At 48.3% G+C, this 27,763-nt stretch overlaps 1 protein-coding gene across 21 annotated transcripts; it reads right to left on the reverse strand.

Annotated features, from left to right (window-relative positions):
• Positions 1–110: 110 nt before the first annotated feature.
• On the reverse strand, positions 111–14,831 carry Atxn2l (ataxin 2 like). Of its 21 annotated transcripts, none has more exons than XM_048333147.1 (24): positions 13,750–14,827; positions 12,274–12,310; positions 12,018–12,074; positions 11,862–11,933; positions 11,413–11,563; positions 10,619–10,743; positions 8,838–8,929; positions 7,776–7,976; positions 6,050–6,225; positions 5,794–5,904; positions 5,046–5,255; positions 4,890–4,961; positions 4,366–4,436; positions 3,897–4,192; positions 3,751–3,820; positions 2,942–3,088; positions 2,759–2,831; positions 2,478–2,665; positions 2,092–2,221; positions 1,887–2,008; positions 1,532–1,744; positions 1,174–1,417; positions 865–1,024; positions 111–606 (listed from the first exon to the last, which is right to left on the reverse strand). In XM_048333147.1, the coding sequence occupies exons 1-23, from the start codon at positions 14,025–14,027 to the stop codon at positions 870–872; spliced, it is 3,291 nt and encodes a 1,096-aa protein (XP_048189104.1). In that variant the 5' UTR covers positions 14,028–14,827; the 3' UTR covers positions 111–606; positions 865–869. The 21 variants fall into 21 exon arrangements, with proteins under 21 accessions (XP_048189104.1, XP_048189103.1, XP_048189119.1 ...); XM_048333146.1 differs by having other exon boundaries at positions 111–629; XM_048333162.1 differs by having other exon boundaries at positions 865–901; positions 1,228–1,417; positions 13,750–14,826.
• Between the last annotated feature and the right edge of the window lie 12,932 nt (positions 14,832–27,763).

Genomic DNA, 27,763 nt, shown 5'->3' on the forward strand with positions numbered 1-27,763 from the left:
CATCCTAGATCTAGAGGAAAGGGAAGAACAAGTGAAGATTAATGTAATCCTAAAATCAATGTTGACAACTACAGCCATACTGTTGTCTACAAATAGCAACTACAGGCAGGTTAAGTTAGTTTAAAATTTTATTTTTTTATTTTTTTAATATTTTTATGTAATAAAAAGTAAAAGTCCTTGTCCAACCATCCTTGTGGGGCATCTGTCTGTCTCTCACGCAGGTCTCAAGTTAATGGGGAAGAAAAGAGCAGGGGCCCAAGTTTGAAGTTATAAATAATAGAAAATAAAAGATCTTCCGTCTCCAGCGGGGGATAGATGAGAAGATGGGAGGGCAAGATTAGGTGGGAACTGGCAGGGGCAGAGCAGGAACCTCCCCCACCCCCATGGGACCCTGGCCTTGCCCACTTCAAGGTCTCTCCCATTCAAGGTGCTTGGCAGGAATTCCCCAGCTCCCCTGGGGAAAGGGGAATTTTGGGGGGTGGGGTAGGGGGCTGGGACTGGTCCGAGCTGCTGGGGGAAGAGACATAGATCACTCTTCCCTCCACTCATGGAGGTCTCAGGTCGCGGCCAGGACAATCTTCAGTTCCCCGGGGGGTGGAAGGGGAGCTGCTGGGAGGGATGAGATTGAACTGGTTGGAGGGGAAAGAGAAGAGAGCAGGAGCATTAGAACCCGAGCAGCTGTCCCTCCATCAATGCGTCCGGGGGCTGGGGAGGTGTGGGGAGGAGCGGCCTCCTTAAGGTGTCTCATGGGGCTGGTCAGAAGCACAGGTCAATCGCCGTTCCCAGTAAGCCAGAGCCCTTACTCGTGTGCCCAGCTCAGCCCCCCACACCCCAGTCTGGCCCTGTCTGCTGCGCTGACCTTACCTCGGCTAAGTCAGGAGACAGTCGGGGTCACTGAGAGCTGGGGAGGCAGTGGGGAGGGGGGCTGCTGGATCACAACTGAGCGAGGACGGAGGGAAGCAAAGGACAGAGCCAGGAGCAAGCCCCTGGCGGCGGCGACTGTGGCTTCTGCCCACCCTACATACTTCACAGACAGGTGCAGGTCGGCGGGCGCCCTGTGGGACGGCCCTGCCTCCAAGACCCCTCACTCCCCACCCAGAACCCGTGCATCCTGCCCCACCTGCAGCCCCTCAGCTCTTCCATGCCAAATTCCCCCAGCTAACGAGAACTCACGAATCCTGTCATCGGCTCCTCCTGGAAATCCAGGCGCCTGGCCAGGCTGCTCACCTTGGGGGTGTCCGATGTAGGGGTAGGGTGAGGGTGTGGAAGCTGAGAGTGCAGGCACCCCACTCGGGGGTACCGCGCCTTGGGGGGGGCCCCCATGGCCCTGGGTGGGGTGCAGCAGCATCACCTGGGGCGGGTGGGGAGCCCCAGGGTGCGGGGGCGGGGCTGCCGTGACTCCAGTTTGGACATGGGCCTGTGGAGGAAAAAGAGCAGCTGGGAGCACTAGGAAACCTTGTAGGGAGCACTCCTGCAAGGCCACCCAAGGACTCTGACAAAGACCCAGAAGCAGCAGTCCCCTGTCACTTACCTGGGTAACGTGGGCCATGTTGGTGAAGCCGTGGGGCAGCTGCTGGTGGGGATGGATGGCATATACAGCGGCTGGCTGGGGGAAGCTGCTCTGAGGGGACTGGGCAGATGGTCCCGGTGGCAGAGACGGTGGCGTGCCTGTCAGGGCCCCTGGGTGGTACAGATTCTGCTGTGGCTGTCCACTGCCCAGGTGTGGGGCCTGTCCCGCCTGATGCTGTCAAGACAGGGCAGGCAACATTGAGCACCACAAACTGACTGGCTGGCCCTATCTCTCAGAGAACCACCCTGCTCTGCTCTCTTCTAGCCAACCGTTCTTGCCCTGACTATCAAACCCCCCTCCCCCCGCTGGCAGGCACCTGGACGGGACTGGGGGCCGCATGCTGGGATTGCGGCTGGCTCCCAGTAGGCGTGGTGGCCGGTTGCGGCTGGTGAGCATGGAGCTGCGTGGCATGGTGTGGATAGGACTGGTGAACAGTGGCTGCAGCAGAAAGGAGGGAGACTGAGTACTGAGCACCCCAGAGGGGTGAGGAACAGAGTCCAGAGCGGGGCAGGGGCACTCACCATAGAGGGCTTGGGGGGTGGGCTGCTCTGCAGAAGGGTACTGAGGAGTGGAGGATGACACAATGGCCGGGGGATGGCTACCCGACGTCAGCATGCGTTGGTTGCTTTGAAGCATGGGTGCAAACACCGGCTGGCAGGATGAAGAACAAGAGCACTCAGCACCTGCTCAGTGAGTGTGTGCGCAGCACCAGTTAGGGCTCGGCGGTCACCTTTACTTCATCTAAAGCTCAAGTAATTCGGCCAGGCCAATGCCACTTTACACTTAAGATACAGGATGACAATAATGCTTTACAGCAGACACAGAACCCCACCAGAGCCAAGTGCACAGCTAGAGACTGGTGCCTCTTCTCCTGCTCTTGCCCTCCTTCCCCCCGTGCCCCAGTCACCTGTGAGGGGTAGTGGGCCATAGGCTGCATCATTGCCGGCTGGCCTGGGAACTGCTGTGGATTGTAGGGGATGTAGGAAGAATATGGTGTGGCGGCCACCAAGGGTGGGCCAGCAGCGGCGGCCGCCTGCATCATGGGAGGGGCTGAGGCTGGCTGGTGTTGGTCTGAGCGCTGAGGGGGGAGAGAGCCTACAGGAGGGAAGCAAATAGGGCAGAGCTCAAGCTCCATCTGCCAGAAGACACCAGGCTGTCCCCACAGCTGTCCCTCCTGACCCTGCTCACCTTTTGCACCCCGGTACTTGCCCTGCTGCCCAGGCACTGAGTTGGATACAGGATATGGATACATCTGAGGTGCCTAGGGACAAGAACAGGTGAGGCTGAAAGAAGGGTGTGCTCATGTGCATCCCTAGTGAGCCTGAGCAAGTCTCAGGAAGCATTCCCATGGGCCCACCTCATCTCTCCTACCTGCACAGCTGGTCCCATATGGATCTGAGGTATGTAGGAGATGTACTGCGGGCTGTAGAGCCCACTCTGGCCTGCTGTCAGCACCGGGATGGAGGGAGTTGAGTGAGTGCGAGGCCCTGGAGAAGTTGGAGTACTGGTAGATTTGTTCTGTAAAGGACAAGGTAGGACATTTGACTTGCACTGCCCAGCCTATGGTGCTGTGTGCCACAGGTGTTCTGCACATTCTTTTTTGTTTTTTTTTTTGCCAGTCCTGGAGTGTGAACTCAGATCCTCTGCACTGCCCCTGGCTTCTTTTTGCTCAAGGCTAGCACTCTACCACTTGAGCCACAGCGCCACTTCCAGCCTTTTCTGTTTATGTGGTGCTGAGGAATCGAGCCCAAGGCTTCAAGCATGCTAGGCAAGCACTCTGCTACTAAGCCACATTCCCAGCCCTCTGCATATTCTTAATTAAGCCTCACATCAGACCCTGAACCAACAGGCAGAGACTGTGGCTTGTCATGTAGGCATGTCAGCTGCTTCAAGTAAAGCCATTGCTCCTAATGACTCCAATACAATGTTCCATGTGCCAAGTGCCAGGAACCAGAGAGCAGCTAATAGCTGCCAAACTCATCAGGACACCTTCCTGACCAGCCCTGGAGATCTTTCTTCCAAACCAGTCCAACCGCTGCTATCCCTCTCTCCCTACACATTCACAGTGGCTCCCCGCCCCCCCCCGCCCCCAACGCTGCCGCAAACCCAGCACAATGACAGCCAATGCTTCCCTCTGCCGCCCTCCACCCACCCCACCCCTCTCATGGCTCCTATCTCACCACAGATAGTAGAGGCTTTGTAGGATTAAACTCCTTGGCATTGGGGTTCAACGTTGATTTCTTTACTTGTCTACAAGAGAAAATATAATCAGTTTCATGGCCTGCACCTCACCCCCTAGCGCACCAGCAGCCCCCATGGTACTCACTCAGCGACAGGGCCCTCATCCTTGTCATCTCCCTTTATAAGGCCCACTGGGGGGCTGCCAGTCTGGCTCGGGCAAGGTGGTGGAGGCTGCTCCGAACCCTCAGCGCCTCCTGCTGATGCCAGAGGTGGTTTGTCTTCTTTATCGGATACGGACTCCGTCTTTGAGGAGACTGGAGACCCCATGGACTCTGAGGTTAATAAACCATCAACCTCCTTCTCCTTTCCTTTGGCCTCCTCCTTTAGGATCCGGGGGGAAAAAGGATCCAGGCTGGTCTCAGGGGAGCTGGGGGGCTGAAGCTGGAAGGAGGACACATACAGTGAGCACTGTCCAGGTGACCTCAGGTCCTGCCTCCTCCAGGTCCTCCTAGCTTGAGGCTCTTCTTTTCCACCCACTGGGCACTTTGCTGTGGCTACAGTTCCACCCACACCACTGCATGCTGTCAAATCCAGCTCCTTCGCACCCTGCTCACCTTGAACTGGGCCCCAAACTTTCTTAGTTCTTCCAATTGAAATCGTTTCTGTTCATTTTGAAGGCCAGAGACTAAGTGAAAAAGAGAAAAATAATCAATCACAGCCAGGCTTTGGTGGTCAAGAGGCTAAGACATGAGGATCATGGTTTGAAACCAGCCTGGACAAGAAAGTCTGTGAGACGTTTATCTCCAATTAACCACCAAAAACCAGGAGTAGAGCTATGGCTCAAAGTGGTAGAGTGCTAGCTTTTAGCAGAGAAGTTCATGGACAGCATCCAACCCCTTAGTTCAAGCCCCGTGAACAACAACAACAAAATAGAACACACATCCTTTTCAAAGGTGACTACACAGGACTAATACAGAGGACAAGAAACCAAGGAAAAACACAAGAGCTCTTGAGAATTTCAACAGGAATTAGGGTCAAAGGGCCAATGGAAACTGCTTCCTATTCCCAACAAACTTCTAACGGAAATGCTCTCTCAAACAAAGAAGCATTAGACCCCACCATGGTAAACCATTCTTACCTTTCCCAGCTATCCGGGCCAGGTCCTGGGGTTCCAGGGTCCTGCCAGGCTCCTTGGCTGGGACTTCTTTCACTGAGGAAAGAGACATGCCTGAAGGTTCTCCTATTCCAAACCACACTGCTAACTGTCCATAGCCCTCAACGGTCAGGCTCTTACCATCTGTGGGGGTCAGTGAGATCTTTGGAGAAGCTGGGGTAATAGAGCCTGCTCCAGGATCCACAACAGATGTGACAGGGATGGAGGCTGCAGAAGTTGCTACTGCCGAGCCAAGAGGAGGCTCAGGACACGGAGTTGAGATTGGGGCAGGGACAGCAGACTTGGGAGAGCGTGGGGGGTACATCCGTCCCACTGGAAGAAAAGGGAGAGCTGTTCCATGGTTACCGCTGGTCAATAAGCAGCGAATACAGGGCACTTACTTAAAGCTTACACATTTTTTGTACTCAGGATCACAAACTCAAAAGTCTACAAAGCCAAGACAGATAGTATAAGGAGAAGGAGGTAAATGGTCTCAATGTGCACCAAAAAGACCAGAATGCTTATAAGAACAGTCATGATTTGGTCCTAGGCAACTAGAGGTATGCAATTAACACAGGATCAGTTTTGGCGGAACTTTCTGCACTTCAAAAGAAACTGGAAATTTTCTATGATTTCCCTTTTAATAAACTGGCAACAAATTAAAATCTAAACAAAATACATCTGACAGTCAGATATAATCCATGAATTGCCAGGTTGAAATTGCTATACTAGGGAAATGGAAAAATTCTTTTCCCAACAGGACAAATTCAACCTTTCCCCACTCTAGCATCTATCTTTAACCTGTCTCCCATTCCATCACTCATTCCACCTGACTTGTCTCTGTATACGTTCACACCCATTTCTTCACCCAGCACGATGAAGCTTTTACCTGCAGCAGGAGGTGGAACGGAAGCTTCTCCGGAAGGCCTGCTGTTAGGTGAAGACAGAGTCTTACCACCTCTCAGAGGCCGCTGTGCCTTGGGAGACATGCGGGAAGGGCCTTGGGGAGGAAAAAAAGGTAAAAAAAATGAGCACCTGCTGTTACATCACCACTAACACATCCAATCTCCTCCTAACCCACCTACTTTTTATACTTCCCACCTTCCTGTTGTCCCCTTTTTTGCCAAGTGTGCTTCATAACTCACCTCCATTGATCCCACGAGTCTCAGACCCTGGGCCAGGGCTGCTGTTGTCGAGGTGGTGAGGACCACGGGGTGGCAATGAGCTAAGGCCAGGCCTCCCGCCTCGAGAACTGCTACACCGAACTCCTCCCCGGGGACCTTCCCGAACTCTCTGCGGCAAAGGGATATACTTCCCCTCCCTGAAGAAAGATTCAAGTCAAGGACAAAATGCACATTTTTTGGCATTATGGAGTCCTAGCAACTCAGACACAATCAACCAATGTTCCCCAATTTCACCAATCCTAGTGGATGAGAAAAGCAAGATCAGGCTATAGTTAAGTGCTGAGCCAGGCACTGAACACCTCATGCCTATAATCCTAGTTATTCAGGAGGCTGAGACCTGAGGAACAGATCTCAAAGTCAGCCCAGGCAAATACAAATAATACAAATATGGATGAATACAAATACTATAACCAAATTCCTTAAAAATTTTTTTTCTTGGGCTGGGAATATGGCCTAGTGGCAAGAGTGCTTGCCTCCTACACATGAAGCTCTTGGTTCGATTCCCCAGCACAACATATATGGAAAATGGCCAGAAGGGGTGCTGTGGCTCAGGTGGCAGAGTGCTAGCCTTGAGCGGGAAGAAGCCAGGGACAGTGCTCAGGCCCTGAGTCCAAGGCCCAGGATTGGCAAAAAAAAAAAAAATTAAAAATTAAAAAAAAATTTTTTTTTTCTTCATGCCAAATGTTGATGGCTCATGGCCATAACTGGTGAGAACTGAGGACCAAGGCTCCAAGCAAGCCCAGGTAAGAAGTATATGAGCTTCTTATCTCCAATTAACCACCAAAAAGCCAGAAGTGGAGCTGTGGCTCAAAGCTGTAAGCTGTAGAGCACTTGAGATCAAGCCCCAGTCCCAGAAAGGAAAAAAAAAAAAAAAAAAAAAAAGCAGAAATTCAACTGTCACAGCCAAGAGGTTTAAATAAACATGAATAAATTAAAAAATGAATTCAAATATGGTATAATATCCTGGATAGTATCCTAGAACGGAAGAAGAATCTGAGATTCAAAAATAAGAATGTAATAAACTTCAGACTTTAGTTAATAACAATATATCAATATTGGTTCATTAATTGTCGTAAGTAAAATGTTAATAAGGGAAACTGAATCTAGTATACATGGGGAATTCATACCTATAAACTTAAACAGGTTATTAAGAAAAATAAAAAAGCAGTAATGGGTTATCTTAAAAAAAAAAAAAAGCTGTAGCGCACTAATCTTGAGCACAAGCACTCAGACAAGTGCCCAGGCTCTTAGTTCAAGCCCCAAAAGCAGCACCACCCCCTCCCTTTTTTGCCAGTCCAGGGCTTGAACTCAGGGCCTGGGTACTGTCCCTGGGCTTCTTTGGTTCAAGGCTAGTAGTCTACCATTTGAGCCACAGCACCACTTCTGGCCTTTTCTGTTTATGTGGTACTGAGGAATCAATCCCAGGGCTTCATGCATGCTAGGCAAGCACTCTACCACTAAGCCACATTCCCAGCCTTCCAACTTTTTAATCTAAACTTAAATATGCTTAACCTTATGGAAAATTACTTACTCTTGCTACATTTCAGTCTCCCCAATCTACAAGTTGGAAATAGCTACGTATTAACCTACCTCTTACAAAGCAGCAAAGATTAACATAAAAACAGGCTAGCCAAGGCCTTGAACCCCACTGTGAGACTCAAACAGCTCCAGATGCCCAATGAGTTACCTGGATGCCAGGCTGGGGCTCTCTCGCCCTGACCCTTGCCTTTGGACTGCACTATGCTTCTCCTCCTCTGTGCGCCCGTCCTCATTTTCCATAGCAATCCGTAGGCGGTACTGGGGACTTGACTCGATCTCTCGAGCCAGCTGGGCTGCACGCAGCTCCCGCTGACGGAACTCTTCTGAGTTGTCTTTTTCTAAGGGTACCCTGAAAAAATACCCACATACTATGTTATAACATCAGCATTTGTAACAAGCCTACAGCATCAGTGTGTAATGTCTTCCATCATTTTTTCTTCTTTTCTAGTGCTAGGGTCCAAACTCAAGAGCCTCACACGTTAGACAAGTACTCTGGCCTAGCCCAGTTAGCATATTCATATATTTATTCATATATGTGCTCCTGGGTATGAACTGAGGAGGTCTTATGCTTGCTATGTAGGCCCTCTACTTGAGCCACACCCCCAGTCTAGCCAACATTTAATACTACTACTAGGTCCCAAGGTAAAACACTAAGACATATATGAATGTAAAGTTTACAATGCTTAAATTTTAGAAAGAAGATATAGGTGAATAGTTAGAAAAGAAGTCACTATTCACAGTGTGGCCTAACCAGAAAAACTTAATTTATATTCTTTATATAAAAATTCAGGGCTGGGGATATGGCCTAGTGGCAAGAGTGCCTGCCTCATATACATGAGGCCCTGGGTTCGATTCCCCAGCACCACATATACAGAAAATGGCCAGAAGTGGCACTGTGGCTCAAGTGGCAGAGTACTAGCCTTGAGCAAAAAGAAGCCAGGGACAGTGCTCAGACCCTGAGTCCAAGCCCCAGGACTGGCAAAAAAATAAATAAATAAAATTTAAAAAAAAATCAACATCAGTATCACCCCATCCTGGAGTAAAAAAAAAAATCTTTGAGGAAATAGGTCACAAGGCAGACCAGGAGTGAGGAGAAAGTTCCTTGTATACCTATAAAAGAATGCACAAGAACTATGTTCTACTTAGCAATCTACCTTCTGCTGGTGAGTACACTGCTCCACTGCCCCACTGAGGAGTGCAAGACACTCACGTGTAAGAGGAGAGACTGCTGTCGTAAGTGGTCTTCACGCCATAGTTCTCCTCATTGAACTTGAACATTTCGTTGGGGTCCCATCCATTGGACTAAAGGGTTAAAGGGAGAATGTTTAAAACCCAGCAAGGGAAAGAATAATTGATAAGCCATTTTCCTTCACATTAAAAACTTAAATGCGAACCACACCCAGAGCAGTATCAAGACATTCATTCTAGGTGTAAGCCCCCAAGAAAGTCTAACACATTTGCACAAATACATATGGCTCTAAAACCAATACAGCACTACTTGTTAAATTTTGTTTACCTATTTACATATTTAGTTTTAGTTTTTTTTTTTTTTTTTTGCCAGTCCTGGGCCTTGGACTCAGGGCCTGAGCACTGTCCCTGGCTTCTTCCCGCTCAAGGCTAGCACTCTGCCACTTGAGCCACAGCACCACTTCTGGCCGTTTTCTGTATATGTGGTGCTGGGGAATCGAACCTAGGGCCTCGTGTATCGGAGGCAGGCACTCTTGCCACTAGGCCATATCCCCAGCCCACACATATTTAGTTTTTGACTGAGCGTTCTGCTTTTAAACTACTCAGGGCGGGCTGGAATTCTACATAACCAAAGCTGCCCCCTGCCTTTGCCTTCCAAATACTGAAATTACAAGTGTGTACCACTAAGCCGGGTGCTAGTGGCTCATATTTGTAATCCTAGCTATATAGGAAGCTAAGATATGATGAGTGTGGTTCAAAGTCAGCCTGAGCAAAAGAGTCCATGGGACTCTAAGAGGCTTCAGAACTGCACCCAGGCCCTGAGTTTAAGCCCCAGGACTGGCAAAAAAAAAAAAATAACAAAAAACCCCAAAACAACAACAAAAGGGCTGGGGATATGGCCTAGTGGCAAGAGTGCCTGCCTCATATACATGAGGCCCTGGGTTTGATTCCCCAGCACCACATATGCAGAAAATGGCCAGAAGTGGCGCTGTGGCTCAAGTGGCAGAGTGCTAGCCTTGAGCAGAAGGAGGCCAGGGATGGTGCTCAGGCCCTGAGTCCAAGCCCCAGGAATGGCCAAAAAAAAAAAACAACCCACAAGTATGCACCCACTACACTTGGCTTGTGAGACTTCTTTAAATGCCAAAATAATGGTAACGAAACACATCATAAGGGCAAAGAACAAAAATAGTTTTTTGATTATTCATAATTAAGAGAAACAAACTAGATCCGTGTATAGCACGAAAAGTTCGACAAGGTGAGAAAAGTAAATTGTTCTGCAAACTGATACTAAAATATATGTCAAAGATGTTGCTTTTAGGAAAGGAAATGGGCCTAATTTTATTTTTTGCTAGTTCTGGGGCTTGAACTCAGGGCCTGAGCACTATCCCTGGCTTCTTTTTTGCTCAAGGCTAGCACTCTACTCCTTGAGCCACAGCACCACTTCTGGCTTTTTCTATTTATGTGGTGCTGAGGAATCAAACCCAGGGCTTCATGCATGTGAGGCAAGCACCCTACCACTAGGACACATTCCCAGCCCCGAAATGGGTCTAAACAGTGGTGTTTTTTTAAACCTACTGTTACACTGATAGAAAAGAGTCACAAAGCAAACATTAACTGCCAATCATGTACAGATACATTTGTTAGCTATTTTCTGAACTTTTGTATTTGCTATTTGAGAACCATCAACAATAGGCAACAGCATTTCCGCCCCCCCCTTTCTAATAATCAACACCTGATTCAAAGAATGAATCTGTCAACAACCCCCAATCTGGCTGCCCCATTACTCAGAGAAGGAGACTATACCATGTCAGACTCGAGATCATAGTCATCGCTGTTGCTGTCACCACCCTCCCAGCGCTGAAGCACCTTCTCTTTGTGCTCACCGTTCACCTTCGAGTTCATGGCAATGGCTGAGTCAGTGAACTTGTCTGTAGGGCAGAATGGATAATCAGAAGTCAGGTGGTAACTGACAGCTTTCCTGCCTCTCAGCCTCACTCCCATACCCCCAATAAGTAGTTTAGAAACAAAGACAAGCTTAAAAAACCCATATTCAGCCAGGCACTGGAGGATCACCCCTATAATCCTAGACACTCAGGAGGCTAAGATCTGAGGATTGCAGTTCAAAGACTGCCCAAGCAGGAACATCCATAAGACACTTATTTCCAATAAGCCACTAGAAAACCAAAGTGGAGCTGTGGTTCAAAGTGGTAGAACACTAGCCTTGAGCAGAAAAGCTCAAGGATAGTGCACAGGCCCTGAGTTCAAGCTCCATGACTGATAAAAAAAAAAAAAAAAACAGACCCAGAATATTGTATACTATATGTTGAGAGAAGGAAACATCAGACAAAACACTGATTTTAATGGTTCAAAGCAACAACTGAATTGTAAACTAACAAGGAACAACCATGAAGAACCACAACAGAGGCCGGAACCCACCTCCCTACATATCAGACATCAAAACACATTTAGAAGAAAATTTCAGCCATCTTTTTCAGGAAAAAAGCTGGTAAAAAAAATCAAGTCAACATGTTCCAGCTGCAAACAAACTTCCCTCTACTCACATAGAGTGGATCTGACACAACAGCACAGCACAATACCTTTAGTAGCATAATTGAAGTCAACATTTCGGAAGTGGACAAGCATGACATCACTTGGCTTAAACACCATGGTGTCTACAATGTCTTCTCGACGAGGGCCACCCGCTGGCTCAGATGCTTTCCGGTGCACAGCATCTACTGCCAGCTCAAACTACAAAAGCAACATTGCCCAACAAGCACAGGTCAATATTAAGAAATATAAGTGCAAAACTATGACCATTCCCCTCTTACCCTTTCTAAATCTTTCCCAATAGTACATTGTCACGTGCCCAGCCTGCTCTACAAAACCACAGGACTTAGAAAAAATAAATCTCAAACTTAAATTTTAACTAAAAATGTTAAGGTCCACAAGAATGGTAAATAGTATTGTCTGAGTCTTCAACACATCCTTGACTTCCCTCTCCCCCTTCCATGCAATTCCAAAAATAAGCCAATTTGACTAAACTGACCTTTGAGCTCAGAGTCTTGAAAATGCCTTCATAGGTAGTGCCATTCTTCACCTTTACATCACAAGTGGAGCCCTAAGAGGGTGGGAAGGTTAAGAAGACTCCAAAACTGATGGATCTCAGTCCTCAAACACTCTAGGGATTAAAAGCTTCACTTACCACCACAGCTGTCAGGAAATGCAGCATCCTGGAATTATTATAGACACCTTCAAACACCTGTCGGTAACATCAGATGGAGAAGAAATAAAGAAGCAGCCTGCAAACACCTCCTTTCTTTCTAAATGACTCTTGTTGGGCTGAACCACAATTCTTGTTAGCTCATTTGTCTATCTCTGCATCTACCATGTCTTATATTCCCATATGGTCGTTATTTAGTTCTTCCTATTTTTTACAAGGAGAAAAAAAAGGCACTCACAGGTGACTGTGGGGGTCCTTTTCCAGTACTCTGTCCCCTATAAGAAAAAAAAAAAAAAGGTTATTTACTCCCAAAGCCACATATATCATGAAGTTGCTTAGTCAACAAGGTTTCCCAACTCTCATGTTAAAAAAGGAGTAGGCATTAAATGTTAATAAACACATTTCCTCCAAAAGCCAGTTAAAAAAAAAAGACCCCAATTAACAACGGCTGTCAATTGCTCTAAAAGCCAATACAACAGCCTTCTCACTTTCTTCAAGGGGCCAGGGTTGAATGCGTCCACGGACCAATGCCACAGTGTTCTAATAAGCAGTAACCCCCTCCAGACCGGAAAGGTGAAAAGCTCAGAGGTGCAGATGCACTGCTACTCAGCTCATGCACATCACCTCCCAAATGGAGCAAACCATTTTCGGCAACCTTAGGTCCCAAGCCCGGCGAGGAGGGGTATTTCCTCCACACTCCGCCCTTTCGCCGTCATTACTCATTCACCCAGTTACCCACACTGCAGGGGTCACCAATCGCCAGGTAACACTGCTCCTCGATGGCTGATGTAACCGGCGGTTGAGGAGGGCGGTGAGGGGGCCGTTGGCGGGGCCGGGGGACAGCGCAGCCGCAAAAGCCATCCACCGGGAGGCCTCGCCCGGTCTGCGCCTGCGCACTAAAGCCCACGGGCCTCTTCAAAGCCCCCCCCCCTCCCGCGAACACGACCCACTGCGCCTGCGTGTACCGCCGCTCTCGATCGCATTGACACACAACCCCGCGGAACTGTGAGCTCCGCTCCCGCCAACACCAGACGCACCTTTCCATGCACACTAGCCGCCCCAGCCCTACGCGCTACCGGGACGCGGGAATGCCCGGGTCACAAGACGGAGCATCCGCGCGCACGTAGTCGAAGGGCGGGCGCGCGCGCGCTGGAGGTTCCCAGCCCGCAGTCCTCCCAGCCGTCCCTCCTTCCGCGCCCCCGCCCACCCGGCTCCCCTCTTACTGGCCAGACCAGGAAGGGGGAGGTAGCAACCCGCTCCAAGTCCCTCCCTCCCCATTGGCCAAACTGTGGGCCGCGCGCCCCCCTCCATTGGCCAGAGCCGGGGACCCCTTCCCGCAGCTGGCACCTCATTGGCTGCAGCCGGGGACCGCGAGACCCTTCGTGGTAATGGAGCCGGGGACCCCGATCACCTCCTCACCCCCCCAATTCCCCGTGCCCGCGGTGCTGGCAGGACGCGCCCCGCCTCCCCACGGGGCCTCGTCCCGGGCTAGGCCCTCGGGAGCCGAGCGCGGCTCCGAGATCCCGGATGCGGCCAAGGACCCTTTCTCTCCAACCTGTTGGGACCCAAAGGGAACCCCCCCCCCAGCTTCCTGGGGTTCCTCATTCCCGGCGCCCGCTGCACCGGGCCGGGCTGGGGGCGCGCCCCACCGGAACCGCGCCGCCGCCTCCAGCCCGCAGCCCGGCTCCCCCACCCGGAAGCCCGCCCTTCTCACCTGGCGCTGCCGATGGCGGCGGCCCCGGGCCTCTCCTGGTGCGGCGGCGGCGCTAAGATGCCTTCGGCTCCCCGGCGAAGCCCGCTCCCAGCCGCGGGCCCCAGGCACGGGGAGGCGACGACGGGAGGCCCCGGCGGAGCCGCGGTGACGGCCAGCGGCCCCGGGAGGCCGCCGTTGGGAGGGCTGGTGCCGCCGGGAGGCCGGCGGGCCACGGCCTGTTGCGTGGGGGGCGGCTGTGGGGGCTGAGAGGTCTGTTGTGGCGGCTGAGGCTTCAACATGATGGCAGCGTCCGGAAAGGGAATTAAGAGGGAAGGGAGGGAAAGAGGGGGCCGGGGTTGGAGCCGCGCCGGGGAGCGCGGGAAGCGGAGGGGATCGGGAGGCCGGGGACCCGCCGTTGGCGGGCGGGGGGGGGAAGCCCCGCGGAGCCGGGGATAGGTAGAGAAGACCGCGGCGCGAGGGAGCGCCGCGAGGCGGAAGGGGAGGGGGGGTCTCGGGCCTGAGGAAAGCGAGAGAGCGCGAGTCGACCTGGCGCGCGTGCGCGTCGCCGGGAGGAGGGCGGGGGAGGAGCGGGCCGGCGCTCTGCCGGGGGAGGGGCGCGAGGAGGGAGCGCGGCTTGAGGCGACCGGGCGGTTGGCTCCGGCAGGAGACGGGGAGAGGAGGAAGCCGGTGGACCTCGCGCTCCCGGCCCTTCAGCTAGGTAAGGAGCAGCGCGGGCGCTCAACGCGCGCCAAGTTTAGAGTCTCTGGGTCTCAAGCTGCCTTAGAGGCGGGCGGCGGCCGTCGCTTCACAATGAGCGTGTGTGAAACGCTAGGGGAGGAGCCGAAGCAGCGGAGAGGAAGATCCGGCGGCCACGCCCACACCTCCGGCGTAACGTCAGGATTCTTCCGCTGTGTGTGAGGTGAACGTCATAGCGTAAAGTTCTTCCGCCAAGAAAAAGACACCCCCCACTCCACAGTAACTGCTCATTTAGTTTGGTAGTAGGGCTCCAGAGGAGTTAGTCCTTTCACTTTTTCCGCTCTACATACAAATTTGGTGAGCATTAGTGATTCGCTTGAAGGTGCTTATCCTTCCACGTAAATCTGCGCCCATTTCTGAAGTGTGGCTTTTAAATCTAAATTGTTACTTGACCAGGCTTTAAAATGAGCCCTTGAAAAGGCAGCAGCAGGCTGGGAATGTGACTTAGTGGTAGAGTGCTTGCCTAGCATGCATGAAGCCCTGGGTTCCATTCCTCAGCACCATGTAAAGAGGAAAAGCTGGAAGTGGCCCTGTGGCTCAAATGGTAGAGTGCTAGCCTTAAGCACAAAGAAGCCAGGGGCAGTGCTCAGGCCCTAAGTTCAAGCCTAGCCAAAAAAGAAAAGTTCAAGACTAGCCAAAAAAGACAAAACACAATAAAATGTAGCAGCCTTGCCAGGCACCGGTGACTCACACCTATAATCCTGCTACTCATAAGGCTGAGATCTGAGGATTGCCGTTCATAGCCAGTCTGGGCAGGAAAGTGTGGGGGACTCTCATCACCAATTAACCACTAGAAAACGAAGTGGAGCTGTGGCTCAACAAAAAGTGGTAAAGCGCTAGCCTCGAGCAAAGAGCTCAGGGACTATGCTCAGGCACTGACTGAGCTTAAGCTCCATGACTGACAATACAAAAAACTAAAGGACAGGGCCCAGGCCTTGAGTTCAAGCCCCAGTACAGGCATACGAAGCACACACACCCGCGACTGAAAGAGCAGCTTAATTGGTAGACTGCTTGACTAGCATAGGTAAGGCCCTGGGTTCAATTACCAGTACCCCTTGCCACCCCCCCCCCCGAAAAAAAAAATCCCCCAGTTTTACAATTAAGGAAACCATTCAAAGCAGATGGAATATTAGCTATTGAGGAGGCTGAGATCTGAAAGACAGATTCAAAGCCAGCCTGTGCAGTAGGTTTGAGCTGCACTGAACTCCCTTTCCCACAACATACCATGCCCTTCCTCCACACTGCCTGCCCAACTGTCCATTCACAGAACATTCTCTTTTGGTCCTCTACTTTTTCATTTTCATGCTCCAATGTCCATTTTTCCAGGTGTCTTTTGTTACTGACTCCCTCCTTTTAGCTTCCAAACCATACTAAAATTAGCCAAAGAGTTAGGGGCAGCTAGAGTATGCAGTCAGCATGCCTGAGGCCCTGGCTTAATCCTCAGCATAAATAAGAAACAACCTGCAGGTAGTGCATACATGTATATAGTCCCAGCTGTTTGTGAGGCTTCTTCAAAGCAAGCCTGGGCATTGTAGCAAGACTATCTCTAGTAATACTAGGGTTTGGATTCAAGAAATGAACTCAGGGCCATCACTTGGACTATCTCCAGCTTTCTGTTAGTTTGGAGATGGAATCTCAAGACCTTTATCCATGTGCCAAATCTGGAACAATTTGAGCCATAAAATTATAGTAAAAAAATCAAAGAATCTATGCTTCCATACTATTAATAGATACACTTGTGGCTCAGTGGTAGATTGCTTGCCTAGCATGTATGAAGCCCTGAATTCAATTCCCCAGTACCACATAAACAGAAAAAGCCCAAGTGGCACTGTGGCTCAAGTGATAGAGGAGTGCTAGCCTTGAGCAAATGAAGCTCAGGGACCAGTGTCCAGGCCCTGAGTTAAGCCCCAGGACTGGCAAAAAAAAAGAAAAGAAAAGAGTAGTTCAGTAGCAGAGCCCTTCACAGGCATGTACAAGACCCCAGTCAATACTCATGCCACAAAAAAATTGATTTGAGGGCTGGGAATATGGCCTACCTGGCATACATGAAGCCCTGGGTTCGATTCCTCAGCACCACATATATAGAAAAGGCCAGAAGTGGCATTGTGGCTCAAGTGGTAGAGTGCTATCCTTGAGCAAAAAAAAAGAAGCCAGGGACAGTGCTCAGGCCCTGAGTCCAACCCCCAGGACTTGCAAAAAAAAAAAATTTGATTTGAAACACCCAAGTTAGCCAAGGCACTAGTAGTTCACACCTGCAATCTTGTTACTGAGGAGGCTGAGATCTAAGAATTGAAGCCAGCCTGGCTAGAAAAGCCCAAGAAATTTCAAAAAGGTGTGGCTTCATTTGGAGAATGCAAGCCTAGCAAGTGAGAGGCTCTGAGCACACATCCCAATACTGCTATATTCAAGAAAGCCAAAATGAGCAGAGAAGATGGCTAGATACTCATTATGATGGCCAACACAGCTACACCTCCCCATCACATAGCCTGTAGGAACACCTTGCCTTGCTAAAAGCAAACTGGGAACAGAGGAAACCCAGACTCTATATCAGGAGACAATAGTTCCAGCTTTTATCTCTTACTAGCTCTGTGTGTGCACAGGTGTGTGCATACATGCATGTGCTGGAACTGGGGCTTGAACTCAAAGCCTAGAGTAATTGGCTTTTTCACCCAAGGCTGGCATTCTACCACTTGAACCACAGCTCCGCTTCCAGATTTTTTTGTGATTGGAGATAAGATTCTTATGGGCCTTTTCTGCTTGAGCTTCAAGCATCAGTCAACCAATCTCAGCCTCCTGAGTAGCTAGGATTACAGGCGTGAGCCACCAGTGCATGGCACTCTCACTAGGTCTTGACCAACCAGGATCAGGATAAATGACCTTAGCTCTGGAGTCATCGTCTGAATCTGTAAAAGGAGAAGCTGGATTACTTGGGTGTCCCGTGTGAGTGAGATGAAGTAGAAATCTGAACTTTAACATCGAAACTTCCCTATTTGGTGGGCAGGGTGGGCTGGGCAAGGCAGGGAGAGGGAAGGAACATTCAGCATGTAAGTTGTCTGTGCAACCCAATGGGCAGGTCCTGGGTTAGATGAGCCCCAAGGTGTGCTGCCCTTCTCCAAGTAAGAATGTAGCGCTGGTTCACAAGGTTACAAGGTCCCTCTGGACCAGTATCTAGGTCAGAGTCAGGGCTGGAAGTTCTTAGAGAAAGAACACAAGATTGGACATGGGAGACTTGCTGGAGCAGGGTTTATTAATGCAAAATAGACCTGCCCGCAAAGACTTGACAGCAGGCAGGCTCAAGAATGGGTGGCAGCTGGGCATCAGTGGCTCATGCTTATAATCCTAGCTACCCAGGAAGCTGAAGCCAGCCCTAGCAGAAAAGTCCACAAGGCTCTTATCTCCAGTTAACCAACAAAAAGCAGGGCTGGAGGCATGGCTCAAGTGGCAGAATGCTACCTATGAGTGAAAAAAAGCCAGTAGAGAGCACAAGTTTAAGTACCAGCATGAAAGAAAGTAAAGGAATGAGTGGTTGCCCCAAGAGACCCCCCAAGACCTTAAGCTTTTATTGAGGTCTGCAGGCGTGTGGGCCCTGCCATTCCTGAAATCTGGGTTAGATGTCATAACTCCTCCCAAGCATCCGGTGAGGGAGTTTTGGGCCTTTGATGGTCAGACCAGGACTTTGTTTCCCACAGTTGCGGAAGGCTGCAGGTCCATGCCCTAAGTCATCCCATTCACATGAGGTCACGATGGGATTTCTCATTTTTTTCAGTCCTGGGGTTTGAATTCAGGGCCTTGCACTTGCTAGGCAGGTACTTGGTCACTTGAGCCACACCCCCAGCCCAAGGATGTGACTTTAAATAGGGACCTCCAAGCCATTGTTCTCAACCCTTACTTTTCCTTACTCTCTTCTGGGCCACTAATATCTATCCCAGGAGCTGCTTCAAGCCTTCACTGCAACAAGGTAGGGCTACCCCTAGTTCCACCCTCGGTGAATAGCATCCTTTCCTGAGCACAGTAGCTCGTTTGTCAAAAGGATCTAGCTTGCTCATCTTCCTCCCAGTGGACCTCCAGACACAAGTCGCCATAGCTGCCTCCCTCTGGGGCAAAGGAAGTGAAGGAGCAGCAGAGGACATTAGCAGACATCTTTCATCCTTTTCCTCTCAGGTCACTAAGATCCTTCATCTCTTTAGGGTTCTCAGAAATCAGAAATCACCTCACTTCAGGCAACTTTTCATCAAATACTTCTTAACATTATATATTTCTGACTCGGCATTCATAAATGTCTTGCATACCTTTCCCCTTCCCCTACACACAGCCGCAAAGATGCATCCCCCACAAAACCAGACCTTCCAAGGATTTCTCCAGTGCCACACACACACACACACACACACACACTCTCTTCTCTAATGTCTCTCCCCCCCACCCCATCCCTTTGTACTTTCCTGGCTTTGAACTTCAGCATCAACATACCTAGTTACGTATTTATCTTCCCCCATCTCCAGGAGCCCACAGGGGAGAGGGCCTAGGAGGGGCTCCAGGAAGCTCTACCCAAGTGACAACTGGGATAATGATTCCAGCTCTTCTTGAGTTCTATTGCCAGCACCACCAAAAATAGACAAACATTTCTTTACAGGTTAGGAGAGTGGCTCAGGCCTATAATCCTAGCTACTCAAGAGGCAAAGGTGAGGGGCTGGGGATATGGCCTAGTGGCAAGAGCGCTTGCTTCGTATACATGAGGCCCTGGGTTCAATTCCTCAGCACCACATATACAGAAAATGGCCAGAAGTGGCGCTGTGACTCAAGTGGCAGAGTGCTAGCCTTGAGCAAAAAGAAGCCAGGGACAGTGCTCAGGCCCTGAGTCCAAGGCCCAGGACTGGCCAAAAAAAAAAAAAAAAAAAAAAAAGAGGCAAAGGTGAATAATCATAAATTTGAGGTCAGCCAGGGCAAGTTAGCAGGACTCCACCTCAAAAACAAAATGCTTTGGGCTGGGGTCATGGATTAAGTGCCTAAAGTCTTGGGTACAATGCCAGTACTGGGAAAAGAATGTTTACAGTTATCTTTTAGCAGCATAAGTTATCTATCTATGTATTTATCTATTTTCTGTTTATATGCTATTCTGCCTTATAATTTTAGGTTGATTTAAAAAATATTTATTTATTGTCACGGGGCCTGGGGCTCTATCCCCGAGTTCTTTTGCTCAAGGCTAGCACTGTACCACTGTGAGCCACAGTGCCTCTTCTGGTTTTCTGGTGGTTAATTGGAAATGAGTCTCACAGACTTTCCTGCCTGGGCTGGCTTTGAACCATGATCCTCAGATCTCAGCCTCCTGAGTAGCTAGGATTACAGACATGATACACCAGCACCTGGCAGATTGAATTCTTTTTTTTTTTTTTTTTTGGCCAGTCCTGGGCCTTGGACTCAGGGCCTGACCACTGTCCCTGGCTTCTTTTTGCTCAAGGCTAGCACCCTGCCACTTGAGCCACAGCGCCACTTCTGGCCATTTTCTGCATATGCGATGCTGGGGAATTGAACCCAGGGCCTCGTGTATACAAAGCAAACACTCTTGCCACTAGGCCATATCCCCAGCCCCGGATTGAATTCTTTAAAGATATGATCAATTCTGCAACAAAATCTAGTTACCAAAGCTATTCATTATCCAATAGTAATGGCTTAGTGTGTTTCTTCTCATCTAGAAAAATGTCAATCTTGCCAGGTATGGTGACACACCCCTGTAATCTAGGCACTTAGGAAATGAGGCAAAGGAGCTTGAGGCCAGTATGGCTACACAGAGAGACCTTGTCTTAAACAAATAAACAGTTTTTTTAAAACCCATAAAACATTAGCACTTCTAAGACACCAAATAGCTATCCTGATATTCAACTTCTATTTTTATAAAAAATTCACAGAATAGGGTGGTGGGAATATGGCTTAGCGGTAGAGTGCTTGCTTGCCTAGCATCCATGAAGGGTTCAATTCCTCAGCACCACATTAACTGAAAAAGTCAGAAGTGGCGCTGTGGCTCAAGTGGTAGAGTGCTAGCCTTGAGCAAAAAGAAGCCAGGGACAGTGCTCAGGCCCTGAGTCCAAGCCCCAGGACTGGCCAAAAAAAAAAAAAAGTCTTTGGGATTTGTCTTCTTGGTCTAACATCAAACACCAATAGCTAAGATTACAGAGTTTCAACACTTTTTAAGTTCATGTACATTAGTTGTGCTAAGGAGTTTCATCATGTGTTCATAGATGTATACAGTGTACTTTCTTTTTCTTTTCTTTTTTTTTTTTTTTTGGCCAGTCCTGGGGCTTGGACTCAGGGCCTGAGCACTGCCCTGGCTTCTTCCCGCCCAAGGCTACCGCTCTGCCACCTGAGCCACAGAGCCCCTTCTGGCCGTTTTCCATATATGTGGTGCTGGGGAATCGAACCAAGAGCTTCATGTGTAGGAGGCAAGCACTCTTGCCACTAGGCCACATTCCCAGCCCTACAGTGTACTTTCATTAGATTCATATCCCCTATTTTATTTGCCTAACTTTCATCCTTTTTTTTCTTTTGGTCGGTCATGGGGCTTGAACTCTGAGCCTGGGTACTGTCCTTGAGTTTTTCAGCTCAAGGCTCTACCACTTGAGCCAGTGCCACTTCCGATTTTCTGGTGGTTAACTGGAGATAAGAGTCTTGTGGGGGCTGGGGATATGGCCTAGTGGCAAGAGAGCTTGCCTCGTATACATGAGGCCCTGGGTTCGATTCCCCAGCACCACATATACAGAAAACGGCCAGAAGTGGCGCTGTGGCTCAAGTGGCAGAGTGCTAGCCTTGAGCAAAAAGAAGCCAGGGACAGTGCTCAGGCTCTGAGTCCAAGCCCCAGGACCGGCCAAAAAAAAAAAGAGTCTTGTGTACTTTCTGCCCAGGCTGGCTTTGAACCATGATCCTCAGATCTCAACCTTCTGAGTAGCTAGGATTACAGGAGTGAGCCACTGGTGCCCAGCTTATCCTTTATTTTTTATTTTTGCCAGTCCTGGGGCTTGAACTCAGGGCCTAGGCACTGTCCCTGAGCTTCTTTTGCTAAAGGCTAGCACTCTACCATGTGAGTCACAGTGCCACTTCCAGCTATTTCTCTTTTTGTGGTACTGAGGAATTGAACCCAGGGCTTTCTGCGTGCTAGGCAAGCACTCTACCACTAAGCCACATTCCCAGTTCCTTTCATCCTGTTTTTTACCTTTAGTTATTTTTCATGTAGAATCTCACATTGTCCATGGGAAGGATTTCAATTTCACCCATGATCCTCCTACCTCTACCTCTGAGACTCCAGACCCGAACCACTACACCTGGCCTATTTGTCGAAATGGGGTCTTGTTAACTTTATACCTCGGCTGGCCTCAAACTACTATCCTCCCAGGCTCTGCCTCCTGAGATCACAAGTATGCATCATCACATCCAGCCAAGCTTTCTTTTTGTTTTTGGTGCCAATATTGGTGCTTGAATTCAGAGCCCTTTAGTTTTTCCCCCTCCAGGCTCCACCACTTGAGGCTAAATTCTACTTCCCCCTTTTTGCTGGTTAATTGGAGCTAAGCATCTCATAGACATTACTGCCCAGACTGGCTTCAAACTGAGACCCTCAAATTTCAGGCCACCTGAGTAGCTAGTGTTAAAGGTTTGAGCTCCTGGCACCCAACTATTGAGTTGATCTATTAACTCTACTAAGGGCGTGTGTGTGTGTGTGTGTGTGTGTGTGTGTGTGTGTGTGTGTGTGTGGTGTGTGTGTGTGTGTGTGTGTGTGTGTGTGTAGTTTTAGTATTTTCTGCATGGTCGTATTACCTTTTAGTCAGAACCACTTTCTGCCAGGTAATTTACCAAAAGGATAAACATAAAGGGAAAGAGGACAGGCTCTCACTCTATGTTTTCTGGATCTTTTATGGCATTTAAGGTGTTTTCTTTGGTCATGTGTGCAGGAATCAACAATAAAGGTGGGGCTATAGATATCAGTGCAGTAGACACTATTCCAAATATGTTCCCATGACAACTCTGTGGGTTACGAACATGAAGCTAGCAAATTAAAGCAAGGTTCTTGCCAAAAAAAATTAATGCATATATTGATTATATTAAACATCTAAGTGCTAAAATAGATTTCTGAAACTTGTAAGAAAAAGAAGGATATCTCAGCTGGGTGCTAGTGGCTCACACAATCCTAACTACTCAGGAGGCTGAACTCTGAGGACTGTAGTTCAAAGCCAGCCCAGGGAAGGAAAGTTCGGGAGACTCTTATCTCCAGTTAACCACCAGAAAACCAGGAGTGGCACTGTGGTTTAAAGTGGTAGAATGCTAGCCCTGAGCAAAAAGAGCTCATGGACAGAGCCCAGGCCAAGTTCAAGCCCCACGACTGAAAAAAAAGGTATTATAAATTATGTAACTGTACCCTCTTTGCACAATACCTTGTCAATAAAATTTAATTAAAAATGTATTATATGCCTTGCTGGGCACCTGTGACTCACACCTATAATCCTACTCAGGAGGCTAAGATCTGGAGGATTGAGGTTAAAAGCTCTTTATCTGTACTCTATCAATTAGTCTGTCCTGGAAAACACCCTATTTGTAATTAAGAGGAACTGTTATTCAATAGAATGTTCTATACATATCAGAGTATGTATTCAGCCAAATTTTGTATTTTAATGTTCTATAATTAGGTGCAGGAATGTCTTGTTACATCTTGCTCATGGACAAAAAATTCTGTTCACACAAGCTGACACTGGACTTTAAACTCAGGGCCTTAGGTTCTCCCAAGGGTTTTTCTGGCACTATACCACTTGAACCACAGCTCCACTTCTGCACATCTAGCTTTTTGGTGGTTTTTAGAGATTAAAGCCCTCAAATTTGTTTCCCCGGGCTGGCTTAGAACTTTCACCCTCAGATCTGTCTCTTTAATAGTTCACAGTATGTAAGTATGTAAGCCAGTGCCTGGCTCTGCTGGCTTTATTTATTTTTACTACCATTTGCACAGAATGTATTTTGCTACATTTTATTTTCAACCTGTTTGTGTGTTTGAATCTCTTATAATTATGGTAGAATCATGTTTTGTTTCTTTTCTTCTAGCAAAAGGCACTGAGCATAAACCCCAATCTCATATGCCCACAAAAATCCATTCTACCAAGCACTGTAGTAGTGGGCTCCCCTATATGGCTCAAGCTAAGGTTGTTAGCATAATAGGACAAAAATGGAAAAGAGAAAGAAAAGCACCATCTACTTGAAGCACAAGAGTGGGGCACCAACTCCTGGCTTGGAACTCTTGATCTTCCTGTCTCAGTCACCTACGTGCTGGGATGACCGCATTACCACACCTGATGAAACACTGTTTTGATTAATGAGTTTAACCCACTTACATTCTATGTAACTGATAAAGAGCACTTGTTCATTTTGCTATTTGTTTTCTGTTTTAGATGTTTTTTTTCCCTTTATTGTCAGAGTGAAGTAGAGAGAGGTTAGTTTCATATGTAAGGCAATGAGTACAGTTCTTGTTCAACTTGTTACCTCCTCCCTCTTCCCCCTCCCCCCCATGAGTTGTACAGTTCGTTTACACCAAATTATTTTGTAAGTATTGCTTTTGGTATCATTTGTCCTTTTATCCTTTGTCTCTCAATTTTGATATTCCCTTTCCCTTCCCTAATTCTAGTACACTTATATACAGTATCCAGGGTACTCAGATGAGATACAGTGATAGCAGGGGTTGTTTTAGAGTTCTTTTTGTCATCATTTGGTGCATTTGTCTTTTGTGTGTTTAGTTAATGGGGGCTGGGGTAAAAGATATTTTAATTTCTATGCTATTTTTACAACGAATGCCTTTTTGTGTGTGTGTGTGTACTGAGTACTGGTGTTTAAATTCAGGGAATCAAACTCTATGAGCTTTTTCTATTCACAACTGGCACTTATCATTGAGCCATGCCTCCAGTCCAGTGGTGTGAGTGTCTGGCATCCAGCCTGTCCTTTTTTTTTTTTTTTTTGGTCAGTTGCTGGACTTGAACTCAGATGCCCGGCACTGTCCCTCAGCCTCTTTGTTCTCAAGGCTAGTGCTCTACCACTTGACCCATAGTGTCACTTCTGGTTTTTGAATGGTTAATTGGAAATAAGAGTCTCACAGGGACTTTCCTTACCAGGCTGGCTTTGAACCTCCATCCTCAGATTTCAGTCTCCTGAGTAGGTATGATTACAGGTGTGAGCCACCAGCTTGGGTTCCCTTTCTTTTTGAGATAGGGTCTTGCTCATGCTGGCCTCAAACTCAATCTTTCTGCTGCAGATTTCTGAATGCTCCGACTTCAGTTGTGTGTAGGTATGCTGTTTCTGTGTTTTGTCTTTTGTTTTGTTTTTGTTGCCAGTCCTGGGGCGTGGACTCAGGGCCTGAGTCCCTGGCTTCATTTTGCTCAAGGCTAGCACTCTACCTCTTGAGCCACAGTAACACTTCTGGCTTTTTTCTATATATGTGGTGCTGAGGAATTGAACCCAGGGCTTCATGTATACGAGGCGAGCACTTTACCGCTAAGCCATATTCCCAGCCCCTGCATTTTTTGTTTTGTTTTGAATTATTTTGCCACTTCTGTTTCCCCAGACTCAATAATTTCAAGTGACTTATAGTCAAATTTGCTGATTGCTTCTTCTGCTTGCTCAAATTTGCCTTTGAGTTCCCCCAGCAAAATTTTCACTTCAGTTGAAGCTAAGAGAGAGTAGATCTTGTGCTCACTCCCTATTTAACCTCACCTGATTCTTTTTCTTTTTTGGCCAATCCTGGGGCTTGGACTCAGGGCCTGAGCACTGTCCCTGGCTTCTTTTTTGCTCAAGGCTAGCACTCTGCCACTTGAGCCACAGTGCCACTTCTGGCTGTTTTCTATATATGTGGTGCTGGGGAATTGAACCCAGGGCTTCATGTATGTGAGGCAAGCACTCTTGCCACTAGGCCATATCCCCAGCCTCCTGATTCTTTTAAGTTCTGTTACATTTGGAAATTTGTTTTAAAAAGGACTTCAGGCAGCTACCCCCTGTAGTCTATGATACAAAATGTTAGGACCTGCAGGTGGTTAAACCAGTGAGGAGAATGGCCCGTGGACTGAACAGCCCCCATGAATACTGAGTCAGGATCAGACATGCACCATCAGGCCCAGCAGTTATGAGAATGTACCACTGGTCTATCTAAGCTGCTTCCATCTCAGCTTCTCAGCATGGTGAGCCCTGGAGATGTTTTCCATTGTCTCATTCAACCAGCTCGTTTTTTGTTTGTTTTTTTTCCAGTCCTGGAGCTTGAACTCAGGGCCTAGGCCCTGTTCCTGGCTTCTTTTGCTCAAGGCTAGCACTCTACCACTTGAGGCACAGAGCCACTTCTGGCCTTTTCTGTTTATGTGGAATCAAACCCAGGGTTTCATGCATGCTAGGCAAGCACTCTACCAACTAAGCCACATTCCCAGCCCAATCTCTGATTTTTTGAAAAGTCACTTTCCTTGCTGAAACACTTTGTCTCTTGACCTAATTGTTCAGCAAGTCAACTTGGGTCTGCAAGTGCTATCATTGCAAATTTTACCTCCTGAATTTCTTTTTGGTCTCTTTCTCCCCACTCCACACCCCATACTCAGGTGTCATATTCTCTTGGCTTTTGAGCCACAGATGCATTCCCAGCCTTCTGCTGGCTAAGTGGAGATGAGAGTCTCAGACATTTCTGCCAGAGCTGGCTTTGAACCACAATTTTTTTTTGGCCAGTCCTGGGGCTTGGACTCAGGGCCTGAGCACTGTCCCTGGCTTCTTTTTGCTCAAGGCTAGCACTCTGCCACTTGAGCCACAGCGCCACTTCTGGCCGTTTTCTGTATATGTGGTGCTGGGGAATTGAACCTAGGGCCTCATGTATACGAGGCAAGCACTCTTGACACTAGGCCATATCCCCAGCCCCTGAACCACAATTCTTAATCTCAGCCTCCTGAAAGGCACGGATTACAGGTGTGAGAAATTTGTGCCGTTTCTACTTTTGTTGTTGTTGATAGTCTATTTTGTTCACACATTGCTAGAAAATATTAGCGTTAGGGGTCTAATTCCCAGCAAAACACATAAACACAATAGGGCTGGGAACACAGCCTAGTGGTAAAGTGCTCACCTTGTGTACATTTAGTCCTGGGTTCGATTCCTCAGCACCACATATATAGAAAAAAGCCGGAAGTGGCTCTGTGGCTCAAGTGGTAGAGCGCTAGCCTTGAGCAAAAGAGCTCAGGAACAGCACCCCAGGCCCCAAGTTCAAGCTCTATGACCAACAAACAAAAAAACCCCAAACAAATACCATTGTGATTCCTCAGTCTTTGGGCTTACTGCTTATGGTTTCTCGCCACTTTTTTCCTAAGACATATTAGGCTATGCACATTTAGTGCTTACTGGTTTCTCAACACTAAGCACAGAAACAGCCATTTCTTCTTGGCCCTTGTCACAAGCATACAGAGCAGCCCATCCATGGCTGGCTGGTCCAACACAGCATCTGCAGGGCAGCTGTCTTTGTTTTCTAGTTAATGTCGACCATCTCTGCATCAAGGATCAGCCAGGTATACCTTTGATGTCTCGAGTCTTTATTAAGCCTCTTTTGCCACTTTTATGTGGACATGCTTGGTTACTGTTATCATTTTCCCCATATATGTGGTCCTAGTCTTTAGTGTCTAGCTCCCCAAAGAAAAATTAAAGACATTGGCCTTTTAAATCCTCTGTAAGTGCTTAGAGGAAGGGGATACACATTTGTGTGGGCAACCCTGTAGTTAAGCATCATCAGCATCTGGGGTTTGGCTCACACATTCAATCCAGTGCAGTACCAGAAGCAAAGAACAAAACAATTAGTCATCAGAAGATATATCCCCCATATTTGCAGGGTGGGGCTTTGTAGTGTCTACCCCTGATGCCCACCCCCCAGCTGCCCAACAGAGGGTAGGCAGAGAGCTGAAACTGACCAACCTAATGTTCCCATGGAGGTAGCAAACCTTCTACACTCCTGAGTTCAAAAACAGTAGCAACCAATCTCTGCCAGCATGATTGCTGTCTAGGTGAGAGGAGAAATTCAGAATTCACAACTCCTTTTAATTCTTAGAAGTGGTGAAGGATCTGTATTAACTATTCTTGAATGTCTAGTAAAATTCAGTGTGAAGCTAAGGGGCTTGGGTTTTCTTTGTATGGAGTTTTCCCCCTCAGTTTTAAAAATTACTAATACAATCTTTTCTTGTCATAGGTCTAGTCAGTTAATTTTTTTATTTTTGGCCAGTCCTGGGGCTTGAACTCAGGGCCTGAGCATTGT

The sequence above is a fragment of the Perognathus longimembris genome, chromosome 23 (genome assembly GCF_023159225.1).
Source record: "Perognathus longimembris pacificus isolate PPM17 chromosome 23, ASM2315922v1, whole genome shotgun sequence".
In the NCBI taxonomy this organism is placed as follows: domain Eukaryota; kingdom Metazoa; phylum Chordata; class Mammalia; order Rodentia; family Heteromyidae; genus Perognathus; species Perognathus longimembris.